This window comes from Neoarius graeffei, chromosome 4 (genome assembly GCF_027579695.1).
Source record: "Neoarius graeffei isolate fNeoGra1 chromosome 4, fNeoGra1.pri, whole genome shotgun sequence".
Lineage (NCBI taxonomy): Eukaryota > Metazoa > Chordata > Actinopteri > Siluriformes > Ariidae > Neoarius > Neoarius graeffei.
Genome location: NC_083572.1, coordinates 37,445,714 through 37,473,663, shown reverse-complemented (window position 1 = coordinate 37,473,663; position 27,950 = coordinate 37,445,714). Strand labels below are relative to the sequence as shown.

Below are 27,950 nucleotides of genomic sequence, written 5' to 3'. Positions count from 1 at the left end.
CCAGGTATTTCAAATAGCATCCTGGCAAACGGTCATTTTGAAATAGCGTCAAAATCCACCGTGTGTTTCGTGAATACATCGTCGGTAAACAGGAAGTTGACGTGCAACAAACCTAAAAACGTTATACACGGTATAGAACCTCAAGCTGAAGCTTGGTACTAGAGCCCTGCACTCCCGCGGGACCCGCCGCAAAGCAGTGCGGCACGGGACAAATTTTGAAAGCTCATTGCGGGCGCGGGTGGGAGGGGGAGTGCACAATGCGGGCGCGGGCGGGAGAGGTGATAAGCTGCAGTCCTGCTAACTAAAAACGTGTTTAAAATAAAATTTATAAATTATTAATTTATGTCTATTGTATATAATTTGTGCTGGATATTTTATTTGGCATTAATAAAAACATTTTAAGATGCCTAAATTTGCGGATGTGGTCTAATCTCGCGTACATTTCCGATTCCTTTCCACTCTTCCGTGTTTGAGATCTCCGATCATGGCAGAAGAGCAGAGCTCCTCCAGTGAAGCTCACAGTGCTTCAGAAGAAAGTGCTGCTTTAAAAAGAGGTACATTTACCGTTAAAAAGTCAGGAGTATTAGTCCTAAGTATTAAAAAGTATTAAAAAAAGTATTAAAAAGTATTAACTAGTATTAAAAAGGACTGTGCATCGCACAGATTGTTCAATTTAAAGCTAGAAATAGACAGTGTATAATCTGAGGAGCTGGTTGTGGTTGCGCAGCACTTCATATGAGAGGAGAATGAAATCGCGGTTGGAATCATAACGCCACAGACTCGGAAGTGGGAGTGGGAGTGCGCAAAGCGACAGCTGTCAATCAAAGCAAGAGCTGTCAATCACGAGTGCTTGCAGCGCTCAACTTGGAATGTGTCAGCAGAATGTCAGAGTCTAAACAATAAACTTACAATAAATGAAGGATCGGTCAGTGGAGAGCTCAGCTAAGCTCAGCATGTTTAATTCCCCAAGCCAATGACAGGAACTTTCGTGAGAAATAACGCGAACGTCTACATCATGCGGGATTTAAGCGGGCGGGAGTGGGACAAAATATGGCAGGCGCAGGTGGGAGCGGGACTGAAAATCATAATTCTTTGCGGGAGCAGGCGGGAGCGGGACTGAAAATTCTGTCCCGCGCAGACCTCTACTTGGTACTAAATATCAAGCAGTTATGATTTGTAGTTGCTGAGAAAAAAAAAAAAAAAAAGTGTTACAAAAGTTTTGTAAATCCACGCTTATAGGTTTCGTAAATACATTCAGTTGGTAAACAGGAAGTTGATGTGCGACAGACCTGAAAACAGTATATATGGTATAGAACCCCAAGCTGAAGTTTGGTACCAAGTGGCTATGATTTGTGGTTGCTGAGAAAAAGGGGTGTTTTGGACAGACGGAAATACGGACAGACAGACAGAGGTAAACCAGTAAACCCCCCTCCTTTGGAGCAGGGCTATTTAAAAATAAATAAATAAAAACAAAACAAAAACCACCACTGGAATCCTGATTCTTCTGAGCACAATACACAACTTTTGCTGGGTGATGGTCCATCCCAGATGCCTCAGAGCCCAGAGAAGTCGATGGTGCTTCTGGACACGGTTATCGTAAGGCTTCCTTTTTGCACAGTAAAAGTTTTAACTGACGTTTGTGGATGCAACTCTGTATTGCAGTGCTTGACAAAAGGTTTTCCCCAAGTCATCCCAAGCCCATGTGGTTATTTCAGCTATAGACAAATGGCAGTACCTTGATGCAATGCCACCTGAGGGATCAGAGATCATGGGTGTTCAGCTTAAGGAAAGTTTAGTTGCATCTCTGAAATGTAGGTTTTTTTTTTTTTTAATTTACTTGAGAATGTCACAAAATTGCACTAGTGACACTCTTTCATATGGCAGAGATATTCATAGACTATGGGAAACTTCAGAGAGACAACTACTGAAATGTAGTCTGTGTTTCGCCATATAAAGCCATTAAATACAAAGGAATTTAATGGGAATTTGCCTTATGACGATATAAGACGTTTGCACCAAAATTCAGAGAAATGGGTACTGAAATGTGATACATTTTTTATTTACATCAGAATGGTACAGTAAAACTGCCCAGTAATAGCACTGGTGACACTCAGGTAGACGCTCCTTCACATGGCAGCAGGGTTACTCATGCATTATAAGGGTAGTATCTCACTGGGCTGCGACAGCCCGCGACTAGTTGGAGACACAACAATTGCGATAAAATATGCGAATTAGCGACAATTTTCACTTGGAATCACACTGAATTGATATTCGCATATTTTATCGCAATTATGTCTCCAACTAGTCGCGGGCTGTCGCAGCCCAGTGAGATACACTCGCACTTCCTGTCTCACGGAAACTGACGTGAGAAGGGTTCGTGACGGCTTTGCGACACCAGAAACGGGTTTGCGGCTATTTTGAGAGAAATTTTGTCGCACGAATTTTTTGAACATGTTCAAAATTTCAGCGACGAAGGAGCGACACTTTGCGACTCATGCGAGGAAATTGAGAAGTCCCGCGAATGTTTCAAGACACTTTTGAAACTCTCTCGCGAATGACGTTCGCAATTTGTCGCAAGCTGTCGCAGCCCAGTGAGATACTGGCTTAAGATTCTGAGAAACAACTACTGAAACGGAACTTTGCGTATCTGGCCATATAAAGCCATTCAAAACAAAGGGATTTAATGTGAATTTTCCTTACAATAGTACAGTAAAATTGCCCTGAAACTGCACTGGTGACACTCCGGCAGATACTCCTTCACCGTGCCCTTGCCCTTTATGCACCGAAATTCCTCCAGATTCCTCAAATTGTTTAATGATCTGCACCATAGAGGGTGAAATATCCAAAGCCCTTCCTTTCTTTTTAAACATTTCAATCATTTTCTCACGCATTTGTTGACAAAGCGGAGATCCATGGCCTATCTTTGCTCCTGAAAGACTAGGCCTTTCCTAGACACTTTTTTTTTGTTTGTTTTGTTTTTTAAACCAAATCATGATTACAATCATCTGCTGACATCCACAGTTTCAAATAATCAAGATAATTATTTAATTATTTTAAAACCCCCCCCCTTCTTTGGAATGTGTTGCAGGTTTGACGAAATGAAATTGACCAGACAAAAACATGAAATATTTTGGGTTCATACAGTCTGCAATGAAATACAAGTCAAAGTCATTTAGAAAAATCACTGCTCTCTTTTTATTTGGATTTTCCATACCGTCCCAAATTTTTCTAATTTGGGGTTGTATTTGAAACCCTTTTTTGCCTTAGCCAAAAGAAAAGACAAGACCACAGACCCAGAGTGTGAGGGAAACGGGCGAGAGAGAGAGATAGAGAGAGAGAAGCAGGTGTCACTCAATGACCGTATACATATTATGTATTTTAAAAAACACCACACCACGAAAATTCTATAGAAATGAAGCCCAATTTTTTCCACCACGTTGTCAAATTTGGAGCCAGAGTTTGCACAGTACAGACAAGTCAATGTCAGGTACACCTACTCATTTGGTAGGCCTGTCCCCGTCTCCCAATACCAAGGTCCAGTGCATCACCAAGACTGCCAATCACTTCATTTTCAAGTATATCCACACCTTCTCATGATCTAGTCGACTAACTATTTAAAAACTAATTGCTGGGCAGAAGTTTTTTTTAAAAACGCACAGATAGCAACATAGGAAAAACTAACTCAGCAATTTTGTTCAGGATCAATAAAGTTTTCTGATTTTAACTGTTTGAATTAGTGTAGATGGAAAGACAGTTAAACAAGAAAAGTCACATGGAAAATAAGCTATTTTGTCGTTAAAACACATGGGAATAGGTGGTGCTACACACATTGTACTGCAGCCAGCCAGCAACAGCACTAGACCAGTGATGGCTTTCATTTTCATTTCATTTATTTGTTTATTTAGACAGGACAATGCGTATTAAATGAACACTGCATACATGAGACATGCAGTGTAAATACACCGGAATTAGCAAAAATGCTAAATTCCATCCGCTTCACTTTGTATCGCTATCCATGCCGTTTTTTGTTTTTTTTTAAACAAACAACCATTGGTACCATTGAAAGAAACTAGGCTTGAGGAGATTGCCAGTTGCATCACTGAATCACCAAAAGATCCCATCTACTGTGATAATGTTAAACGAATTAAATGGGGGGGGGGGGGGGGGGGGGGGCAGTGTCTGCAGCTTTAAGCTCTACCAAAAAATAAATACAAATAAAAGCATTGAAATCTTGTAACGCATGTTTCATTTTAGCTTATTTAACCAGTATATACCAGGCTTCAGTGCACTGTGTCATGCTGTATCACACCACACAGGCGTGGATTATTTTCCTATATAAAAACACTTCACACTAGACAGTGCAAGGAATATTGCTTTGGTGTTTAGTCACTTGCGTCACACATACATAGTTTACTAACTTTTAATTTAAAAAAGTTCAAATGACACAGTCATCCTATATTATGAATAGGGTCATCAATTTCAAAATTCAAACTCGTGTGCCCAAAAAGTGTTGTCCAAGTTATGCACACCTGGACTTGCGTAATGTCTCACATTCTTCCTAGCAAAGCCTCTCAAGCTCAATCAAAATGGATGTGAAGCATCGGTCATCTGTCTCTCCACCAATGTTCTGCAGGGTTCAAGTCTGAGCTTCAGCTGTGCCACTTCAAAGACACAAAGACTTGTCCCAAAGTTACTGCAGCATTGTCTTGGCTGTATGCTTAAAGTTGTTGGTGTGAAAGGTAAAAGCACTCCAGTCCGAGGTTGTGTGCACTCTGCAGTCGGCTCCAGAATCTCCATGTATTTGGCTGTGTTCATCATTCCCTCAACTCTGACCAGTCTCCCCTTTCCCACCATTGAGAAGCACCCCCAGAGCATGAAGCTGCCGCTAACATGCTTCTCTGTATGGATCATATTCGCCAACTGATGAACTGCAAGTGGTTTTCACTGGTTTGGGGTTGACAGCCAGCTCTAGGAAGGAACCACCAAGAGTCAAACTTCTTCCATTTCATAATGTTTGAGCCCATTGTGCTCCTAGGAACAATCAATGGTTTAGTCATGGCTTTATACTCTTACCCAGATCCAAGCCTTGACCCAATTTTATTGGGGAGGTCTATGAAGAGTTCCTTAGACCTACTCTGTTTTTGGTCTGACAGGCACTGTGAATTGTGGGACCTTACACACACACACACACACACACACACACACACACACACACACACACCTGTGCACCTTTCTAAATCATGTCCAGTCAATTACAATTGACACAGGTGGACTCCTGTCAGGTTCGAGAGTTCAAGATAATCAAAGCAAACAGAATGAACCAGATCTCATTTTGGAGTACCTTAATCAAAAGTCTGAATACTCACTGAAATGACAGATTACAGTTTGTGATTTTTAATAAATTTCAAAACAACAAAAAACAATTCTAAAAAACTAATTTTATTTTCTCATTATGTGTGTCGATTGATGGACAAAAAAAAAAAAAAAGAGAATAATTTTAAATTGAACATAACACAAAGTGCCTAACAACCAAACTGGTCTGAAAACTTTCCGAATCCACTGTATATCCTAGAGATGAAAGTGGAGCAAAGAAAAAACAATCCTGAACTTTTGAAAGTCAAACTAAGATTTGGGGGGGGGGGGGGGGGGGGGGGGGGGGGAGACATCCCCCGAAAAAATTGTAATAACATGACACGCAAAACCCTGCATTCTAGTGCATTTTAGTACTTATTTTCACTAAAACAAGTTATAAATTTTAAGCCTTTTTCTTTCATGTACATTAATGATTAACATGTCAAAAATCTCATCTCATCATCTCTAGCCACTTTATCCTGTTCTACAGGGTCGCAGGCAAGCTGGAGCCTATCCCAGCTGACTACGGGCGAAAGGCGGGGTACACCCTGGACAATCACCAGGTCATCACAGGGCTGACACATAGACACAGACAACCATTCACACTCACATTCACACCTACGGTCAATTTAGAGTCACCAGTTAACCTAACCTGCATGTCTTTGGACTGTGGGGGAAACCGGAGCACCCGGAGGAAACCCACGTGGACACGGGGAGAACATGCAAACTCCACACAGAAAGGCCCTCGCCGGCCACGGGGCTCGAACCCGGACCTTCTTGCTGTGAGGCGACAGTGCTAACCACTACATCACCGTGCCGCCCCATGTCAAAAACATCAAATTTAATTCCCCTAGTTAATGAATAATTTTCAGGAGTGCATTTAGAAAACGCAGTGATTTTCCTGGCTACACAGTTCATTACTTTCAAAAAAAAAATCAGACAGTTGAAGGTAAACTCAGCAAAATCCCAAAACAGTAAAGGTCTGTTAGAGTTTCTAAAGCTTTCAGGTTTCAATGTTGGGGACACTGATAAACGAGGCTCAATCTTTTAGTCGAGTTGTGCGTTTGCAGAGGCTAAAGTGAACTAAAAATTTCCAATTCATATTTATGCGAGTTGAAGCCAATTGTTTACATTAGTTCGTATTGTCTGTAAATTTAAACACCAATAAATACCAAATTTCTCATGTAAATCAGGGGCGTAGCTAGGATTTTTCAGGGGGGTGTGTGTGTCACACACTGACTGGCAGCCTGAGTACGTTATGTAGCAAAAAATAATTACCATTGCTAGTTTTAGGTAGCTTAGAAACCGGCTCTTCCATTATTGCTGTTTCTTCCACATTTGCTTGATGTTGTGTTCTAGAAATGGCACTAAAACTTACTGTAGCTTCGAAGCCACAAAATGCAACTTTGATGGAAAATATATATTATATATACCCACACACATACATACATACAGTGAGAGTAAAAAGTATTTGATCCCTTGCTGATTTTGTTGGTTTGCCCACTAATAAAGACATGATCATTCTCTACTTTTAATGGTAAATGTATTCTAACATGGAGAGACAGAATATCAAAACGAAAATCCAGAAAATAACTTTAAAGAATATATATTAATGGATTTGTATTTCATTGAGGGAAATAAGTATTTGATCCCCTAGTATGCATTAGGAGTTCTGGCTTTCAGACCAGTTAGACACGCCCAATCAACCTGTTACCTGAATTGAAGACACCTGTTCTAACTAAATCACCTGTATGAAAGACACCTGTTCACCGAATCAGACAGATTCCAAACTCTCCAACATGGGGAAGACCAAAGAACTCTCTCAGGACCTCAGAGACAGGATTGTTGACCTGCACAAATCTGGAATGGGCTACAAAAACATTAGCAAGATGCTGGGTATTAAAGTAACAACCATTGGTGCAATTGTGAGAAAATTTAAGAAAGTATAACATGACCATCAGTAGACCTCGGTCTGGTGCTCCACAGAAGATTTCACCTCGTGGGGTGGCAATGATCATGAGAACTGTGAGAAATCGGCCTGCGACCACACAGCGGGAGTTAGTGAATGACCTCAAGGCAGCTGGGACCACAGTCACCAGGAAAACAATTGGCAACACTTTGCGCTGCAATGGATTAAAATCCTGCAGTGCCCGAAAGGTACCCCTGCTTAAGAAGGCACGTGTGGAGGCCCGCCTAAAGTATGCCAATGATCACCTCAAAGATGTATAAAGTGATTGGGAGAAGGTTCTGTGGTCAGACGAGACCAAAATTGAACTATTTGGCCTAAACTCTACTCGTCATGTGTGGAGGAAGAAAAATGCTGCCTATGACCCCAGGAACACTGTGCCCACCATCAAGCATGGAGGTGGAAGCATCATGTTTTGGGGGTGTTTCTCTGCCAAGGGCACAGGGCTACTTCACCGCATCAGTGGGAAGATGGATGGAGCCATGTACCGTGCAGTCCTGAGGGACAACCTCCTCCCCTCTGCCAGGAAGTTGAAAATGGGCCGTGGTTGGGTCTTCCAACATGACAACGACCCAAAGCATACAGCAAAGGCAACAAAGGAGTGGCTCAAGAAGAACCACATTAAGGTCATGGAGTGGCCCAGCCAGTCTCCGGACCTCAATCCAATCGAAAATCCATGGAGGGAGCTGAAGGTCCGAGTTGCCAAGCGACAGCCCACCAACCTTAATGATTTAGAGAGGGTCTGCAAAGAAGAGTGGGCCAAAATTCCCCCTGATATGTGTGCTAACCTTGTGGTTAACTACAACAAACGTCTGTCCGCTGTGCTTGCTTGCAAACAAAGGCTTTGCCACCAAGTATTAAGTGCTTTTGGCTAGAGGGATCAAATACTTATTTCCCTCAATGAAATACAAATCAATATTCTTTAAAGTTATTTTCTGGATTTTCGTTTTGATATTCTGTCTCTCCATGTTAGAATACATCTACCATTAAAAGTAGAGAATGATCATGTCTTTATTAGTGGGCAAACCAACAAAATCAGCAAGGGATCAAATACTTTTTACTCTCACTGTATATATAAATTGCTTACCTCTCTTCACATCGAAAGAAGGAGGAAAGTTTTGCTTGTTTTGACATGGCGAATTATTAACACGAGGAAATACTTGTAATTTGCAACTAAAAAGACTGCAGCTACACTGGCAGCTTGAACATGCTTTCTAGTGTGATCGTGTTGTGCTTGCACAGAACAGTGTCAGTCCTGCGCGCCTTAGCACGTGCACCTGAAGGCGCGCCTTGGGCACGCACGCCGTTAACAAAGAACACCTGTCTTTAATCAATGAACTATGTTTGGGCTATTTAAGGACCGCGCTCATGCAAGGATGATGCGAAGTATTACACCACGCCTAGAAACGCGAAAAATCCGAAAAATAAGTTTCTCCATTCGGGAAACCGGAGATTTAAGAGTTTTGTCAAATATCCAGATTTCCGGAAGACTTTCATCTATAATATCCCTACCCATGATTTATTTGTAACTAAAAGTCATATAAACAAAAAACCATATTTTCTGCTTGATGGAAAAATTTCCCAACTTATCAATTTCATGCTCTCTTTACTTCTCTCATATTCTCATTTTCAGTGCTATTCTCTTACTCCAACACCCTCTCTATCTTTCTCCCATTAATTTACTTTGATTCCATTTTTCACCTTACTCATTTCTTTTCTGAATTATTTTCTCATTCCTTCCTTCTTTCTGTGCTCACTTTCTTCCGTTCCTACATCTCTTTCAGCTCCCGCATGCAATGTGTATTTCCTTCAGAATACGCCAACATGGTTTTACTCAAACTTATTAGGTCTGACAAATGCAAGTACTGTAAAAAAACAAAACAAAAAACAAACAAGAAAAAAAAAAAAAAAGTCACTTTATGCGATCCTTACACAGATAACGTGTCTGGTGTGAACTCCAGAACAGGCTCTTAAAAGTTCTTACCATTTCCATGTGGGGCAGTGATGAACTAGATGATCTCCTGCAGCAACAAACTGTACAAAGACTTAGATTTAATTCAATACAATGACAATTTAATATATAAAATATTTTAATTTTATTCATTATAAAACAGTATTTACCTCCTCGGGAGTTATAACTCCAGTTTCTTTAAATTTGGACTCCTGCAAAAATCAATGGGACACGGTGAAAATGAATGCACCCCCCCCCCAAAAAAAAGAAAATAATGTGAGGAAATAAATTAATTAACATTTTAAATAGAAACATGGAAAAAAAAATTTCTTTAATTTTGCTTCCCCCTCAATGGCAAGCACTTCAATATTAAAGGTGTGACAAAACATTGTTTTATTGGATGAACGGTGTCTTAAAATTTATTCAGTCTGATACTGATCTGTAAAAGTGACAGATTTTTTTTAGGCCAATGGTGTTCTAGGTTCATTTCTGCTATGATTAAATACAGCCAGAGAATTAAACAGACAGGCTAGGACTTGTCTCAGCTCATCTCATTATCTCTAGCCGCTTTATCCTGTTCTACAGGGTCGCAGGCAAGCTGGAGCCTATCCCAGCTGACTACGGGTGAAAGGCGGGGTACACCCTGGACAAGTCGCCAGGTCATCACAGGGCCGACACATAGACACAGACAACCATTCACACCTACGGTCAATTTAGAGTCACCAGTTAACCTAACCTGCATGTCTTTGGACTGTGGGGGAAACCGGAGCACCCGGAGGAAACCCACGCGGACACGGGGAGAACATGCAAACTCTGCACAGAAAGGCCCTCGCCGGCCACGGGGCTCGAACCCAGACCTTCTTGCTGTGAGGCAACAGCGCTAACCACTACACCACCGTGCCGCCCCCGCTCGGACTTGTAACAAAGGCAAATACTAATCTTCCTGCCCTTTAGAGGTCACTCTCTCAGTTAACTTTTAATATTTAATGACCCGAGTATGCTCTGTGTTTACCAAGGATAATGGGAGCTCCCTACCACCACCTTCCCGCATGAAAGCTTTTGTGCGCTCGCAAATCTTCTACTCAACGATTTCTATGGTCTATCGTTTTTTGGTGAAAACCTTGTCAAGAATTCACCAACCAATAGAATGCAAGGCATGATGTTGACCAAAGAAATACTCACTGCCTACTTGGGTGCGTTCTCCTTATTTACGGGCAGGTTACGATTTAACCAGAAGTCAGTCAACGTGCTATGATAGTTTGGGGGGGGGGGGGGGGGGGGGGGACCAAAAAAAAAACACAACACCACACTCTAGCATATGCACTTTACTTATTTTCTTGTTGTACTTTTGCAGTTGTTAAATATACCGGGTAGGTGATTGTGTGGGGAGTAGCAGCTTATAACAAGTTTTTGGATTTCCTTTGAATACTGCTGTGACAATTCAATCATTAACTCTAGTTACCTTTGTAAGTAAAGGAAGGAGGCGTGTTTGGACGGTCAAGCCAACTCTTCCAAATGCAGCACTGACATTCTTTGACGCTGAAGCAGTAAACAAAGTTCTTTTACCAATATTATGGGCAATTATGTCTGGATCATTTTCTTCAAGGATAAATCAGTGTTCTTGTACGCATACGAACGCTATGTTGTAGGTGTTGATATGCTCGTTAAGCTCCACGCGAGAAAAGTTGGAAATGAGCGAGTGACTGTTTAGAGAGCCGATGACGTATGGTCTCTTTGGTTGAGATAGTCTTCTTGAATCTGACAGAGGATGCTCGTCCAGTGGGATTTAGAACATCCTCTTCACTGATAGCACTAAAGCCTTCATGAGGATCATGTAAGGACAGAGAAGCAAGGGCTCTAACCATGGCGCCATTATCTGTACTCATCATGTTTTCTATTAGCAGAAATACTGTGATGACTTGCTAGGACTCTTACAGACACAGTTCCCCACAAGTTTCATGAAGATATCTTCAGTAGTTTTAAAAGATATGGCCCAGAAATGAAAACGTGACTGGACGGACAGAACCAGTTTCTATATTCCCCGGTTCCAAAAAATTGCGATGAAAGTTGCGGTGTTTTTTAGGTTTTTGTTGCGATTACATTGTGGGAGGAAGTGAAAGTTGCGAGAAATTGTTGCGATTTTCTATTTTTGTGATTAAAATTAAGTTATTACTGAAAAACTATTGATTAAAAAAAACAGACACTGAGAAAGGGTCCTATAAAACAACTTTGCCAATAGAAAAGATTACCAGGACTACAAAAAATGCAGAAAAATAGGCTTTACTTATCCAAATGCACCTGTTGGTTCAAAAGTTAAAGTGCAGAGAACCTCACAGCACAACATGAAGTTACCTTAAAATATAATATAAATGCCTCAGCTTTCATGTAAGAAAAAAAACCTATTAATACTAGTGCTGTGTGCAGGCAGTCTCTCCTGAAGACTAAATTAAACAATAATTATAAACTAATAAAATAAATGGCTCAGGCTTCATAGAAGAAAAAAAAACAAAACAATTTGAACAGAATCTCACAGTATGATGCTGAAGCTGCCTAAACAATGGAAAATAAAATACCATTTTGGCAAAAATGTTGGCATCCATTAATTTCTTGTATTAAGTAAAGAATAATGTAAAGTGCACACAGTCCTTCACTGTAAACATAACACACTTTCAGTAACAGAATTTAAGCCTACATAAACACTGACTCGCACATGCTGCTTCTCTTGAACGTATACACTGAAGTAAGGCGGAAGGTAGTTTGTCGACGTCACCTCAAGACGATGCCAACGATTGGTCAAATTTGCGGGAAAGTTGCGGTGATTGGATATAATTGCAACACCGCCCTGAATTCACGGGGATTGGTTGAATTTGCGTTGAAGTTGCAAATCACAACATCGCGAAATCCTGGAGGGTCTGTTTTCCTCGTCACCGTAGTCTTGCTCATTAGGGGTAAATTAGGGATAAAAGTAGCTCATGTCTAAGTCTTTAATTCTCTGTAAAGCTGCTTTGCGACAATTTCTATTGTTAAAAGCGCTATAAAAATAAATGACTTAAATATATCACACCTGCTAATACACACACTTCCTGCACTTAGACCCGTCTACTACCGTCTATCTCGTGTCCTGATCTCCAGCTCTTTAACCTAGCCACATATAAACCATTATTCACCTCCAGGCTTTCATCTGTTTGTCCGTGTAGAACGATGACTGCAGCACCAGGTAGTTTGAGACGTCTGAGAACTCAACGGATGGATAATTTTCCAACTCAAAGGAAAAATCCTTCTTTGTTAAACCTGTAAGGCTCTATCCCATTGAGTGGTCTCTATACCCACTTCTTTTGAGTGTGCTTCTTGGTTTTAATAACTTGCTTGTTTTCTGGACACAAACATGGCAAGAAGTTCTTGTGTTAAAAGACCAGACTCCACTTTTGGATCATTGATCCCTTTTAACTGAAAATGCCCTGCATGCAGATTTCTGGTGACTTCTGGCACATCCAAAGAGTTCTGAATACAATACGCAAAATTAAAAAAGGAGTTTGTTTTTATTGCACTTATTTAATTCCTGGGTAACATGGAGTGATGTTGCATTCCGTTAATACACTTTACAATAGATTATTAGATTCTAATAGAAAAGATGAGCCAAAATAATTGGGGATTTTTTGTTAATGGGCGCCGACTTGTTACAAGTATGAATAGATGGGCCTCAAAGCAGAGAAGGTTAAGAACCCCTGCTATACAGTGTCTCTCAAAAGTATTCATCCCCCTTGGTGTTTGTCCTGTTTCATCGCATTACAAGATGGAATTAAAATGGATGGGCGGGGTGGTGTTTCCCACACCATTTGATTTACCCAACATGCCTACCACTTTAAAAGATGCAAATTGTTGTTTTATTGTGACACAAACAATAATTCAGATGAAAAAACAGAAATCTGGTGCACGCATAGGTAGTCCCCCCCCCCCCCCCCCCAAAAAAAAGGCAATACTTTGTAGAGCCGCCTTTTACTGCAATTAGGGATGTTAACCGATGACCGTTTGACCGATGGTTGACCGAATCAACGTCAACCGGTTAATTTTTTTTTGGTTGTCGGTTAAAAAAAAAAAAAAATCCATCGTTTTGAAGCTGCCGATTTTGGAGCGGAGAACCTGGAATTCTGTGTTGTAAACGCTTGGGGCATGCCATGCGGTGTAAGGACGACAGCTGACAAATCAGAAACACCCATTCAGTCATATCCCGCCCTCCCGCCCCAGTTAAAGACAGCTGACAAATCAGAAGCACCCATTCAGTCATGTCCCGCCCCAGTTAAAGACAGCTGCCACTCGGCGAAAGAAAAGTGTAGACACAGGCTTTTTAGCTTACAAATTACTATTCTGTTTTCTTTTTTAATTATTATTAGAAGGCACATCGAGTTCAGTCCTGCTTTGGCCAGTGCATTCTGAAAGTATGTTTTGGTCTGTAGCCAACAATGCATGTTACTGCAGATCATATCTCTCCACACAAACTAAAGGCGCAGATGCCGACTTTTTCACGGCTGAATCGTGCAGATCCTTTTTTTTTTTGGGGGGGGGGGGGGCGTTGGAGTGTCTGAATAATTTCATCAGAGTAAATTCTGTATTAAAATTACTAAATAAGTAAATGCCATTACAGTCCATGAAACATAGGAAGTATGAGAAGAAAACAGTAAATCAGAAAGCTGCGCACATTTGCGCAGCTTCCGCGAAAACGTGCGCAGCTTTCTGATTTACTGTTTTCTTCTCATACTTATACTTCCTATGTTTCACGGACTGTAACGGCATTTGCTTATTTAGTAATTTTAATACAGAATTTACTCTGATGAAATTATTCAGACACTCCAACGCCCCCCCCCCTAAAAAAAAAAATCGGATCTGCACGATTCAGCCGTGAAAAAGTCGGCATCCGCCAAAAGGCACGCCGTTTGCATCCCTGTTTAAACTCATAGGTTAACCGACTTTAACCGGCTAATGAGGCTCGGTGGTCGGTCAAGATTTTTTTTAGGTTTTCGCCATCCCTAACTGCAATTACAGCTGCACCTGGTGTAACATTACAGATAAAACAATATTCAGTTAAAATGCTAAAAACAAGGTTAAAAATTCAGTTAAAACCATAAAATAATAAAAAAAAAAAAGTGCATTGTACAAGAGATGTATTTTCTCCATCTTTTAAAATGGATTTAATTCACCCAGGGTTATCACCTCTGACAGTTTCAAGTTCTTTTTTTAAATTGTTCCACGACGAGGGAGTAGCATATTTAAAAGCCTTTTTTCCTAAGTCTGCTCTCACTCCAGGGACTAACATCTGTAACGTGTTATTACAGCGCAGGCCGTGTCAATTTTGTTTCAGACGCAAGTATAAAGACAAATAAGGAGGAACTAGCCCAAGAATAGATTTACAAACAAACATCAACCAGTGTGAAAGTCTGCAGAGAGACAGAGATAGACAATTTGCTATGTTATACAGAGTACAATGATGTACAAGAACGCCACAGCCAGTGATGAAATGTAAGGCACAGTGATAGTGTCCAATTTAAGTACTGGTCAGGTGCATTCATAAAAAGAGTAGATCCCCATAGTCCAATAAGGGCAAAAAACTTGCTGAAAACAGATGTCTCCTAGCCTGGAGTGAAAAGCAGGATTTAATTCTAAAAAGGAAACCTAATTTAAGTTTCAGCTTTAATACAAGTTTGTCGATGTGTAACTTGAATGTCAGGGACTCATCAATAATAATGACCAGGTACTTAGGCCAAAAAAAAAAAAAAAAAAAAAAAAAAGTGTGTTTCCGGTAACCCGACCGATCGAGAATTTCCGCGTCGAAATTGCCGACCGTAAAGTTTTTATTACAAATTTCCCTCGATATTTTAGTGTAAGCGGTATTAGTTTGTCATAATTTTTTGTTTCAACGCATTCAAGTTGTGAAAGAAACGATAAAAAGTAAAATGTTTCGCCACTTCTATCAGCCCTCCTGCATAAACATGGAAGCGCACTTGTATACTGAAGGAGGAAGGAAAAACTGAGCCAAGCCGCCATTTTGAATCCTCATTCACGGCTGTAATGCAAATTGCTTCCTCTTCAGTATACAAGTGCACTTCCATGGCAGGGAGAAACACTACGTTTTGCTGCCTATGTAGTCCCCTATTTATACAAATAGGAGTCATTCAGGATTCAGCCATGTTTTTGCTCGGTGTTTTTGCTCGACCCAAGTTCTACAGTAGGCTAGGCTAGGCCGTCTGCTTTTAATGGAAGTAGCCTAGCCTAGGACGTTATTTTCACATTATTTCTTGATGAGGTGTTTTCACGTTATTACATGAAAATATCATAAAATAACGTGATAATTTCGTATCATGAAATTACGTGATGTTATTACATGATAAATATATTGTAAAAACGTGATAACTTTAACAATATCTTTTCACGTAATTACTTGATTCTAAGCCAATTTTTTTTGAGTGTGGCAGCAATACGCTTCCGTAGATCATAACTCGAACTCTTGCGATATTTTTTTTATTCGTTTAAAGATTTAAAACACTTTTATTTTATTATGATGTGTGGTATAAAGGATTCTGTGCCAAAATACTATTTTGTAAGATGTTTACTTGTGTTAATTTTTTCGAACAAAAGGAAAAAAAAAAAAAAAACCTTTCCTACCTACCGACCTTATTTTAGTATTTCATGTTACCTGAAACACACTTTTTTTTTTTTGGCCTTATATGATGTGACCCTCTCAATTTCAACACCTTGAGCTGTTAAAATTTTAGAAAGGATAGATGGCAGCCATTTCCCATTAGAAAATAAAAATTTAGATTGGTCTGCATTTAAAACCAGCTTAAGCCAAGTCAGATGAAACTGAACATCAAAGGCAGACTGCAGATGGGCCATTTTCAAAAAATTGTACCAATTACAGTAAAGAAATGAAAAAAACCTGTCACTCTTTCATTCTATAAATGTACAAAAAGATTGCCTATTGATTAAAATCAAGTCCTACTAATCAGCAAAGCTAGATTCCTATTATTTTTATTAAAAAAAATTAATTTTTCTGAAATTGTGGCTTTCTTTACCGTTACCATACCAAAAAAGCTTTTATTATATTTAATCTGGTACACAATGACTTAAAATATTTTAAATTCAATTCTATTTGCCTATTTGGCCCGGAAATCTAGAAAAAAACCCAGACATTTATGCATGATTTTCTCTTTACCGTTACCAAAGTTTCTTTACCGTTACTAGGAATGGTAATGGTAAAGAAAGTATATGGTAACGGTAAAGAGGTGTCTCATTCTCTTACAACACAGCATGACAGTTATGCTTTCAAATAATTGCTCATATTTCATCACTCAAACTTAACTACAAATAGTTTCTATTTGATCACTGATGTCTATAAGATGATATGTGCATCATGGTAAAGAAAGTACATTTGTGTGACATGAGTAATTAATGAAATGTTTTGCTCACCTTTCAGCCTCCACTGCCTCAAAAAAATTCAAAATGGAGTCCCAACATCCTGGCACTTCAGGATGTCGAACAGCTCCCCCTTTAGCAAGCACTAGGACCTAATTATTTTCAAAAATGTTTTCGGGTAACGGTAAAGAAACTAAAGTAACACAATATTTTTTGAATTTATTAAAAAAAATCAGATAATGTACTCAATACTTTTGTTTAAACACCTAATTAGTTATTTTTGTGAAAAATAAAATTTACTCCTGAGTAAGTTCAAGAATGTAAGCTCTATTTATGAATAATTAGTTTTTGCATTGGTAACGGTAAAGAAAAATTATAACAAATCCCTTATTTTTCTTATTAAATAAGATAAAAACTTCAGTATGAAAATTTAGAGAGGTTTTTATTGTCTATGCAGTTATGTGAATCATTTTTCAATTAAACCCCTCTGTTCTGATGAGAAATTGAAAAATAAGTGAAGACGACTTCTTTACTGTAATAGGTACATTTTTTGAAAATGGCCCAGATATTCTAGAGTTTGAACTACAGATGGGAATGAACAATAGATGACAGTCATCTGCATCAAAATGGTATGCAGCATTAGACAGGTTATCACAGAGATTATTGATAATAAATGGTAAACAGCAGCAGTCCTAAAATGGAACCCTGGGGGACACCCTTTAAAACAGGGAGGAAGGAAGATGACGACCCAGCAGGCTGAACACATTGTGTTCTAGCTGACAAGTAGTTTGCAAACCAATTTACAGCCTGCCCAGATAGACCAATCTTATGAAGAATATCTACCAAGATAACATGGTCAACTGTGTCAAATGCCTTGGATGTAACAATATATCATGCAACGATAAACTGCAGTGCAAATGTATGACTATTCAAAACATGGAAATAAAAAAAAAAGTAAGCCATACGTGTTACATATAGTACCTTTACCAAGCTGAAATTGCATTGTTTAAACAGTAGAGGGCAATAACATACAAGAGAGAATGCACATGACCCCACTGTAGGTAGAAGTAACATGACTCAAATGATGTGACATTATATACACTTTAAAAAAATAATTAATTAATTTTAAGAAAACACCCACCCCACCACACACAGAAAATGAGAAAGGGCTATTGTGCGACTGACTGTCCAAATGGGTTCAACAAGAAAGCCGAGCCATTTATTATATTTTACTCCAACCTTACATTTTTTGAAAATAATTGTTTTTAAGAACATGACAAACTTTCTTTTAATTTAACAAAAGGAATTTTGAAGTTCAGTGTTTCCCCAACCTTTTTTTTTTTTGGTAGGGTCCGGTTGGGACCAAAAGCACACGCACACACTTTAAGGCCCAAAATAAAAACCAGGAGTGCAGTTCCGTTATAAAAATTTTTCCAATTATTGTTCTAAAATAAATGTGAAGACTTAAAATAGGATTCCTTTAACTGTTTGTTCAAGTCCAAATGCTCTGTAATAGGAGCCACACGGGGGGTCCTGCAGGTGACCATCCTCATCCAGTACCCCCCAGTAAACTTAGGGGAAACACTGAAGTCGATAAAGAATGGTAAAATAAGGTGGCGTTGTGGCTCAGGTGGATAAGGCGCCATACCATAAATCCGGGGACCCGGGTTCAATTCCAACCCGAGGTCATTTCCCGATCCCTCCCCATCTCTTTCTCCTGCTCATTTCCTGTCTACACTGTCCTATCCAATAAAAGGTGAAAAAAGCCCCCAAAAAATCTTTAAAACAAACAAAAAAAAAGAATAGTAAAATAAATGCAGCATTTTTGGTAATAAAATTTTTCATTGAATTTTATTTTCAAAAATATTGTGGGAAAATCAAATTGTGAACTGGGCAAATTGTTACATGCCTAAAGAACAGTAAATACACGTTCAAGATCTCAGGCTGGCGAATGCAGCCATCCACCCTACTGCTCCAATCGGTCCCCTCCAGGATTTCGCGGGCCTTTTTTGTGATTTTTGCGGGCTAAAATGTCTGATGTTGCGGGGGGGGTTCCAAAAAATTGCGATGAAAGTTGCGGTGTTTAGGTTTTTGTTGTGATTACATTGCTGGAGGAAGTGAAAGTTGCAAGAAATTGTTGCGATTTTCTCTTTTTGTGATTAAAATTGAGTAATAAGTTATTACTGAAAAACTATTGATTAAAAAAACAAAGACACTGAGAAATGGTCCTATAAACATCTTTACCAATATAAAAGATTACCAGGACTACAAAAATGCAGAAAAATAGGCTTTACTTATCCAAATGCACCTGTTGGTTCAAAAGTTAAGTGCAGAGAACCTCACAGCACAACATGAAGTTACCTTCAAATATAATATAAATGCCTCAGCTTTCATGTAAGAAAAAAAAAAAACTATTAATACTAGTACTGTGTGCAGGCAGTCTCTCCTGAAGACTAAATTAAACAATAATTATAAACTAATAAAATAAATGGCTCAGGCTTCATACACTGAGTGCAGAATTATTAGGCAAGTGAGTATTTTGACCACAACATCCTTTTAATGCATGTTGTCCCACTCCAAGCTGTTTAGGCTTGAAAGCCTACTACCAATTAAGTACATCAGGTGCTGTGCATCTGTGTAATGAGAGGGGGTGTGGTCTAATGACATCAACACCCTATATCAGGTGTGCATAATTATTAGGCAACCTCTTTTCCTCTGGCAAAATGGGTCAGAAGAGAGATCTGACAGACTTTGAAAAGTCTAAAATTGTGAGATGTCTTGCAGACGGATGCAGCACTCTTGAAATTGCAAAGATGTTGAAACGTGATCACCGAACAATCAAGCGTTTCATTGCAAATAGTCAACAGGGTCGAAAGAAGCGTGTGGAAAAAAAAGGCGCAAAATAACTGCACATGATCTGCGGAAAATCAAGCGTGAAGCTAACAAGCAGCCATTAGCATCCAGTTCTGCCATATTCCAGAGTTGCAACATTCCTGGAGTGTCAAAGAGTACAAGGTGTGCAATACTGAGGGACATGGCCAAGGTAAGGAAGGCTGAAAAACAACCACCACTGAGTAAGGCACACAAGATAAAACGTCAAGACTGGGCCAAGAAATATCTTAAGACTGATTTTTCTAAGGTGCTGTGGTCTGATGAGATGAGAGTGACTCTTGATGGGCCAGATGAATGGGCCTGTGGCTGGATCAGTAATGGGCACAGAGCTCCACTCCGACTCAGACACCAGCAAGGTGGAGGTGGAGTACTGCTATGGGCTGGTATCATCAAAGATGAGCTTGTTGGACCTTTTCGAGTTGAGGATGGACTCAAACTCAACTCCCAGACCTGCTGCCAGTTCCTGGAAGAAAGCTTCAAGCAGTGGTATAGGAAAAAGTCAGCATCTTTCAAGAAGAACATGATTTTCATGCAGGATAATGCTCCATCTCATGCGTCCAAATACTCCACTGCGTGGCTAGCCAGTAAAGGTCTGAAAGGTGAAAAAACAATGGCATGGCCCCCTTGTTCACCTGACCTAAACCCCATAGAGAACCTGTGGTCCATTATAAAACGTGAGGTCTACAAAGAGGGAAAACAGTACACCTCTCTGAACAGCGTCTGGGAGGCCGTGGTTGCTGCTGCACACAATGTTGGTCGTGAACAGATAAAGAAATTGACAGAATCTATGGATGGAAGGCTTTTGAGTGTCCTCATGAAGAAGGGTGGCTATATTGGTCACTGATTTGTTTTTGTTTTGTGTTTGAATGTCAGATATGTTTATTTGCAAATCTGGAGTTGTCATATCAGTGTACCTGGTGAAAATAAATAAGTGAAATGGCTACATATTTGGTTTTTATTAAGTTGCCTAATAATTCTGCACAGTGAAAGTTACCTGAACACATACAAATTCTCCTAAAATGGCCAAAACTAAAAACGCCCCACTCTAACTTCCATACATATTCAGGTTGTTCAATAATAAAACTAATCCTCAGAAATACAACTTGCCTAATAATTCTGCACTCAGTGTAGAAGAAAAAAAAAAACAATTTGAACAGAATCTCACAGTATGATACTGAAGCTGCCTAAACAATGGAAAATAAAATACCATTTTGGCAAAAATGTTGGCATCCATTAATTTCTTGTATCAAGTAAAAAAATAAAGTGCACACAGTCCTTCACTGTAAACATAACACACTTTCAGTAACAGAATTTAAGCCTACATAAACACTGACTCGCACATGCTGCTTCTCTTAAACGTATACACGGAAGTAAGGCGGAAGGTAGTTTGTCGACGTCACCTCAAGACGACGCCAACGATTGGTCAAATTTGCAGGAAAAGTTGCGGTGATCGGATATGATTGCAACACCGCCCTGAATTCACGGGGATTGGTTGAATTTGCGTTGAAGTTGCAAATCGCAACATCCTGGAGGGTCTGTCCAATTGTCCCAAAATCTCATACAAATATACTGTAACATCCCAACAAATTCTCAGTGGTTTTCTGTAATTGACCTGGCTAGTGACTCAATTCTTGTTGAGCCTGACAACCAGTAACGGTTTGCTTTCATTTTCAAAAGGGAAACGGTACACTTGGATGGTGATGCCGCAGGGTTTTGACTCCCCTAATATCTTCTCAACTTAGCTGTCCTCTTTGCATACCTCATGATGTTCATGAAATCAATACTTCGGCACACACCATGCATCATTAAGATGCCAGGCTGGTCACATTCCAGAACACTCTTTTTACTCAAGAAGGTGATGATACAGTTCTAGATATATCTAAACCTTACTTAAGTGGTCAACCAGACTTTAGCCCCTTTTGCATGGCCTGTTCAAGGCGAAAACTTTAGGCCTTCGTTCCACCTTGCGTTCTGTACAAACATCTGAATACACAATGGGCATTCTTCTCTGACACCTGTATAGAAGGGGTGTGACTTTTGACCAATTCTTAACTGAGACCAGCACGAATTCAAACATCTCTATCTACAGCGTCTAAGGTCCACAGGCCTTTCTGCATCAAATCGCTTCCAACTTCTCTTCATTTTCTCCTCAACGTATTTCTGATGGCACAAACACGTTGCTTGCACAAGTCTCGCCACTCCTCGTTACATCTCCCTCTCTCTCCTCTTCAACTTGTTCAAGATCATGCTAGCTGAATGGAATATATCTGATATACCACTCAATGCCAGCCAATATTATTTAAATTGGTCACTCAGATCTGTGATGTATTTCATATGAAAAAAAAATACGACTTTTTCAATACGAGAAGATAAACTTCATATCTTCAAGCCAACATACGATTTTCTTTTTATTATAATCAACACAAAAAGTACCCAAATTTATCAAAACAATTCAGGGTTGTTTTACAAATCAGGGTAGGCAAGCTAAAAATCACATTTAACACTTATCTTCAATATCAAAAGGCTTGACTAAATAAACTTGGTTGTTTATTGCAGCCCTGTGATAGCTCTATTTACCATGCAAAAAAAATTGGTGATAACGTTATTTTTGGTGAATGTATGGCAATATATGTCATATTTAGCAAAATTACTCGTGTCATTTAGAAAAAGTGCTTTTTTGACCACAGGTAGCTCCAAAAGGGATGCACTTAAATCATTCTTTATACCATAAAACACATATTTGGTTCCATATCATTGGAAACATAGTTAAGTTTTAATGTTGAATGCCAGTAAGTTTTCAGACTATTTTGATCAAATTAGTATGTAATTGTGTCAAAAAAAGTCTTCTAATTTTTCAATATAAAATAACATATCTAAAATGATTATTTTCATCCTAAAATGTGGTCAAGATATTGGGACATAAAATATTAGAGACCACTAACACAAAGCTTACAGCCTTATATTTAAAAGCACTATGGAAGTAGTGGATTCTGAATTGTCAAAAAAAAAGTCCTTTCCGAGAATCACTTCATTTGTTTCTCCCAGCCCTGCTTAAAGTGCTGATGACACGAACATGACTCTATGCAATTTCTTAAATAAACTATACAACATGGCAAACATGTTAGATTTCTGTTATAACTACGTGAAAAGAAGCTGTTGTTACGCGAATATCCAACTTTTAATTGCACAGCGCAAGAAAACTGGGTCCGTGTCTCGCGGCCATGCTGTGACGTCAGTGGAAGAACACGCTGCGGTTCACTGGCTGTCTACTCAATGGAAATGGCGCATGAAAACGCCGGTAAACTCTCTAGTGCTAGCTCTTCAACAACCAAATACTGGTACTTTAAGCAGTGATCATGATGGCATGATTTTATCTGATTTTAAATAAATGAGATTGATAATAATGTGAATGTTCACAACTAGTACATACAAACTCTGCAGCTTCTGATTCAGCAGCTGCGTCATACTCCGCAAAAACATCAGCAAGAACCTACAATATAAATGGAAATGCAATACACTAAGCTCAAATGACTTTTGAAAAGTATAATTTCTGAATTTTTTTCTACATATTCTTGAAGTCGGTCATCGGGGTACTTGCTACCGTTCCCTAACAACGTATGGCAAAGGGTAAAGTGTAGTGTTGCTACGAGTACTTGCTAAAGCCTCCGGTGGAAGATCCTCGATGTGCTGATAAGACATACAGTTCTATATAACACACAAGTGTCACGATAATCACAAAACGGATGCAAATTGTTAAAATACCTAATTTTTAAGCAATCATGTATTGATCTCTTCCGAATAGAATCTATGATAGCCTACCCTCTTTACCCTTTGCCTCTCGTTGCTAGGCGGCAGTTACATGAAAGCCGCAAGCTTTCACAAGCAAATATGACTGATATCACGCCGACTTTATGATTACATTTATGATTATCATGTAGAATCTATAGCTCTACGTGCCTTTATCTTATGTCGTTTCACAACACGTTCTGACAGGAGGACTGTCTTTGGATCCGGCATAGCTACTAGTAGACCCCCTCCGGAATACTGGCAGTGTTGCCAGATTGGGAGGTTTCCCGCCCAGTTGGGCAGTTTCAAGTGCATTTTGGTGGGTTTTGAACATATTTTGGACTGGAAAACTTCAGCGGTATCTGGCAACAGATACTGCTGACGTTTTCCAGCCCAAAATATGTTCAAAACCCACCAAAATGCACTTGAAACCGCCCAACTGGGCGGGGAACCTCCCAATCTGGCAACACTGTGTAGGCACTGCTGATGGTAGTAACATGTTTGTGCTGAACTGAACACCCAAGAGATTCTTTTAAGCTGGGAAGGGTGTCAAAACAATCCAAATCGAAGTGTTCAGAGCACAGGACGGATGTTGGTGAGGGCTCCCACTTGTCACAAGTGCGCCTGACTTGCCTCACCCACTTCGCATGCAGCTCGGGATCTCTGGGAAACTTGAATAAACTTACCCCATCCTTGTGGGTTTTGGAGCAAAAGCCGGCAACACAACGCGAAGGCATAATAACACATACATACATACACATTATATATATATACACATACACATTATATATATATATATATATATATATATATATATATATATATATATATATATACACACACACACACACACACACACACACACACACACATACATACACACACACACATACATACATATATATAAAAAAATGTATAATAATGTATAATAAAAATACTAATAATGATAAACTGAACACCTGCCACATCAACAATAAACTGGTAAGTTAGGAGGAAGGTTCTTTCGCTGACGTCATATAGCTCCTCCTCCTCCGTCTCCTGGGTGCTGCAGCCCTGTCAAATTTGCCCAAATAGCTGCGTTTATCATAACTTGTAAAATAGGCACCTTCGTGAATTAATATATGGATCATCGGGAATTACTTTTTATGTTATAAAACATCGCTAAAGATGTCAAAAACGTGTCATCAGCACTTTAAAGCTACACTTAATCTTGTTATAATACAAACTATTTTACATGCCTATGTTATATGTGTATTAACTTCCAAAAGTGCAGATTTGATAGGTTTTTTTAAAACCAGTTTGAATCAACTTGAATTTTGGAGCCCTGTGACACAAACTTTGTACCCTGATTGTAAAACAACCCTTCACCGATTTCTTCATGAGTGAAAATATTTAAAAAAAAAAAAAAAAAAAAAAAAAAAGGGTTACTCAAATGTCCCGGATGTAGTTCGTATGAAAAATACAAGTGGCATTTTTCCCAGTAAAACACATGTCCATATCATATACTGACGCAATTACTTGAATAAACATGAATTCTTTAACAGAAGTGATGTGTTGCCTATGATGCTCAGCAACTTTGCTTGGTGTTTCAAAAGAGGTATAAATGTGCACAGCTACCAAAAACCACCTTAACACTCCGCTCATACACTATATTGCCAAAAGTATTTGCTCACCCATCCAATTTATCGGAATCAGGTGTTCCAATCACTTCCATGGCCACAGATGTATAAAATCAAGCCCCTAGGCATGCAGACTGGTTTTACAGTTTGGAGCTGGCCCTTCCTCTTCCAATATGACTGTGCACAAAGCAAGGTCCATAAAGACATGGATGACAGAGTCTGGTGTGGATGAACTTGACTGGCCTGCACAGAGTCCTGACCTCGACCCGATAGAACACCTTTGGGATGAATTAGAGCGGAGACTGAGAGCCAGGCCTTCTCGTCCAACATCAGTGTGTGACCTCACACGTGCGCTTCTGGAAGAATGGTCAAAAATTCCCATAAACACACTCCTAAACCTTGTGGACAGCCTTCCTAGAAGAGTTGAAGCTGTTCTAGCTGCAAAGGGTGGACCGACGTCATATTGAACCCTATGGGTTAGGAATGGGAGGCCATCCTTAAAAAAAAAAAAAAATCTGTTTCCTGTCCACCGGGTGAGCAAAAAAATTCAGTCGGGAGGGAGGGATTTTTTATTTATATATATATATATATATATATATATATATATATATATATATATATATATATATAGAGAGAGAGAGAGAGAGAGAGAGAGAGAGAGAGAGAGAGAGAGAGAGAGAGAGTGATTCCACGCTTATGGGTACTGAAATGGGGACATGAACTTATTCACCTAAAACCATTTCTTTTTTTACCATCAGGTCACAAAACATGTAATCTTTAATGAATATGTTAAAAGATAACTTTAATTTTCTGAGATGTAATAAAAACATATTTATATGCCAAAGTCAAGCCTATGAGTTCCAAAATGATGTCTGTTACATTACTTCTGTTACGATTGTCCATCTCGCGTCTGTTACAAATTAATTACAATCTAGCTATATACCATGTTAATCTTATTGAAAGAATGTGTATGTTTATTCTACTACACATGTTTATTAATTATATTTGCTAAAACATCACCTTCCTATGTTTCAGAAAGTAATTCTACATTGTTAAAATTGAGAATATATATGTCCACAACACTTCTGTTACGTTCTGACTTTGGCATATAAATATGTTTTTATTACAGCTCAGAAAATTAAAGTTATCTTTTAACATATCATTCATTAAAGATTACATGTTTTGTGACCTGATGGCAAAAAAAGAAATGGTTTTAGGTGAATTTTTAAAAATAAGTTCATGTCCCCATTTCAGTACCCATAAGCGTGGAATCACTCATATATATATATATATATATATATATATATATATATATATATATATATATATATATATATATATATATATATTAGTGCTGTCAAGCGATTAAAATATTTAATCGCGATTAATGTCGCGACTGTCATAGTTAACTCGCGATTAATCGCAATTTAATCGCACATTTTTGTCACATGAAAAACCATTGTAATTCTCTTATCAGCATTAAAAAGTGAATGGGCTTGCTTTGTACCAATGTTTTTTTTTTTTATTGCAGAGCATAACACGTCTTGTCACAGCCACTGACATCCATAACTTCCATATTAGATGAGAAAACCAAGGGATGAAAAATAAAGTGCACATCACTGTGAAAATAAAAAAATGTTTTATTTTACTCTTCATTAGTTTCTTTTGAAGAGAAGTATTTGCCATAAAAGAAGAAAAAAAACAAAAAAAAAATATGTAGGCACAAGAGCAGCCCCTTAAAAAGGCTGATACAAAATGAAAAGTGTCCTTTGAGTGGAGCAGTACAACGAATTTGAATCACCGGTGTGTTTGGCCATCAAATGGTATTTCAAACTGGATGTGCTCTGATGGTAACTAAGTTCACATCGAGAGTAAGTGCAAATTACTTTAGTTTTATCTACCGAGCCATCTTTTAATGTTTTAAATTGAAACATTCCGTCTAGAAGTGTTCGTCCTGCTTCCATTTCAACTTGTCTGCTCAGTTGGGTTCTTCTTTGTTGGCTGTTTGCAACTGTATCGCTCAGTACCGCCACCCTGTGCAGGGCGTGGCATTACAGTCTAGCTGCTATCGTTTTTCTAAGCAAAGTCTCTGTTCCAAGTTCCTGGCAGTTTCAAAAGCTTATGAAAAACCTACATCATGTCACAGAGCTTTAATCTCGCAATAAAAAATTATCGCCGTTAAAATTGAGTCAAGTTAACGCGATAACGCGACATTTTTGACAGCACTAATATATATATATATATATATATATATATATATATATATATATATATATGGATGGATAAGAAATCGCAATGCTGTGTTTGCTTTTTCTTTCAGTACTTTTTTATTACAAAAGCAGACACATTTAATAAAATGACAGTTTAATCAACTGAAACTTGTACAAAAACTAAGTTAGCATTTTAAATGCTGACTGCAACATTTGCAAAACTTTTACAAAAGGTACTTAAAATGTCCAACACACGGACTTTTTGTAGTTCTAAATCGAGCGTTAGGCCTAGTTCGGATGAAATTACACTATTAAAATGATCACTGAATGATTTGTTTTTCTGAATCTTTACTATTTTGTTGTTCGCTAGAATACCATTTTGCGATTTCACACTTAAGCAAATGTTTGAAAACTCCGGATCTCCTTCCTTCATGGTGGCTGCCATTTTTTTGTGCCGCATGGCGCATGCGCAGAGCTGATTCAGTTCTATATTCTGCACGGAATGCAGGGCTTTCCACAAGCGCCGGCTGCCGCCCATACAGCCGACTACACAATTAAGTCCAGCCGGCTACTTTAATGACTATTATTTTTGTAGCCCACAGGCTCGAAATATTAATTTTCGATTTTAATAAAATTAAATGTTTATCTAACGGACTGACAATAATGTCAAACTGAACCGCACTCATTTGAGTTGTGATTCGCGCTGTTTGTACCGATAATAACCACAAATTCCCCGCAGACTTCGTTGATCAAGGGAGAGTAACTCA

General features: G+C 38.9%; 1 protein-coding gene across 1 annotated transcript in view; it reads right to left on the bottom strand.

The window, feature by feature from the left end:
• Positions 1-27,950, bottom strand: part of atg3 (autophagy related 3) — a 119,054-nt gene that overhangs the window by 66,285 nt on the left and 24,819 nt on the right. Inside the window, exons 2-3 of the mRNA XM_060919211.1 lie at positions 9,440-9,481; positions 9,303-9,352 (exon numbers count right to left, since the gene is read on the bottom strand). Coding sequence (XP_060775194.1) covers positions 9,303-9,352; positions 9,440-9,481 — 92 coding nt within the window. The remainder of the gene's footprint in view (positions 1-9,302; positions 9,353-9,439; positions 9,482-27,950) is intronic.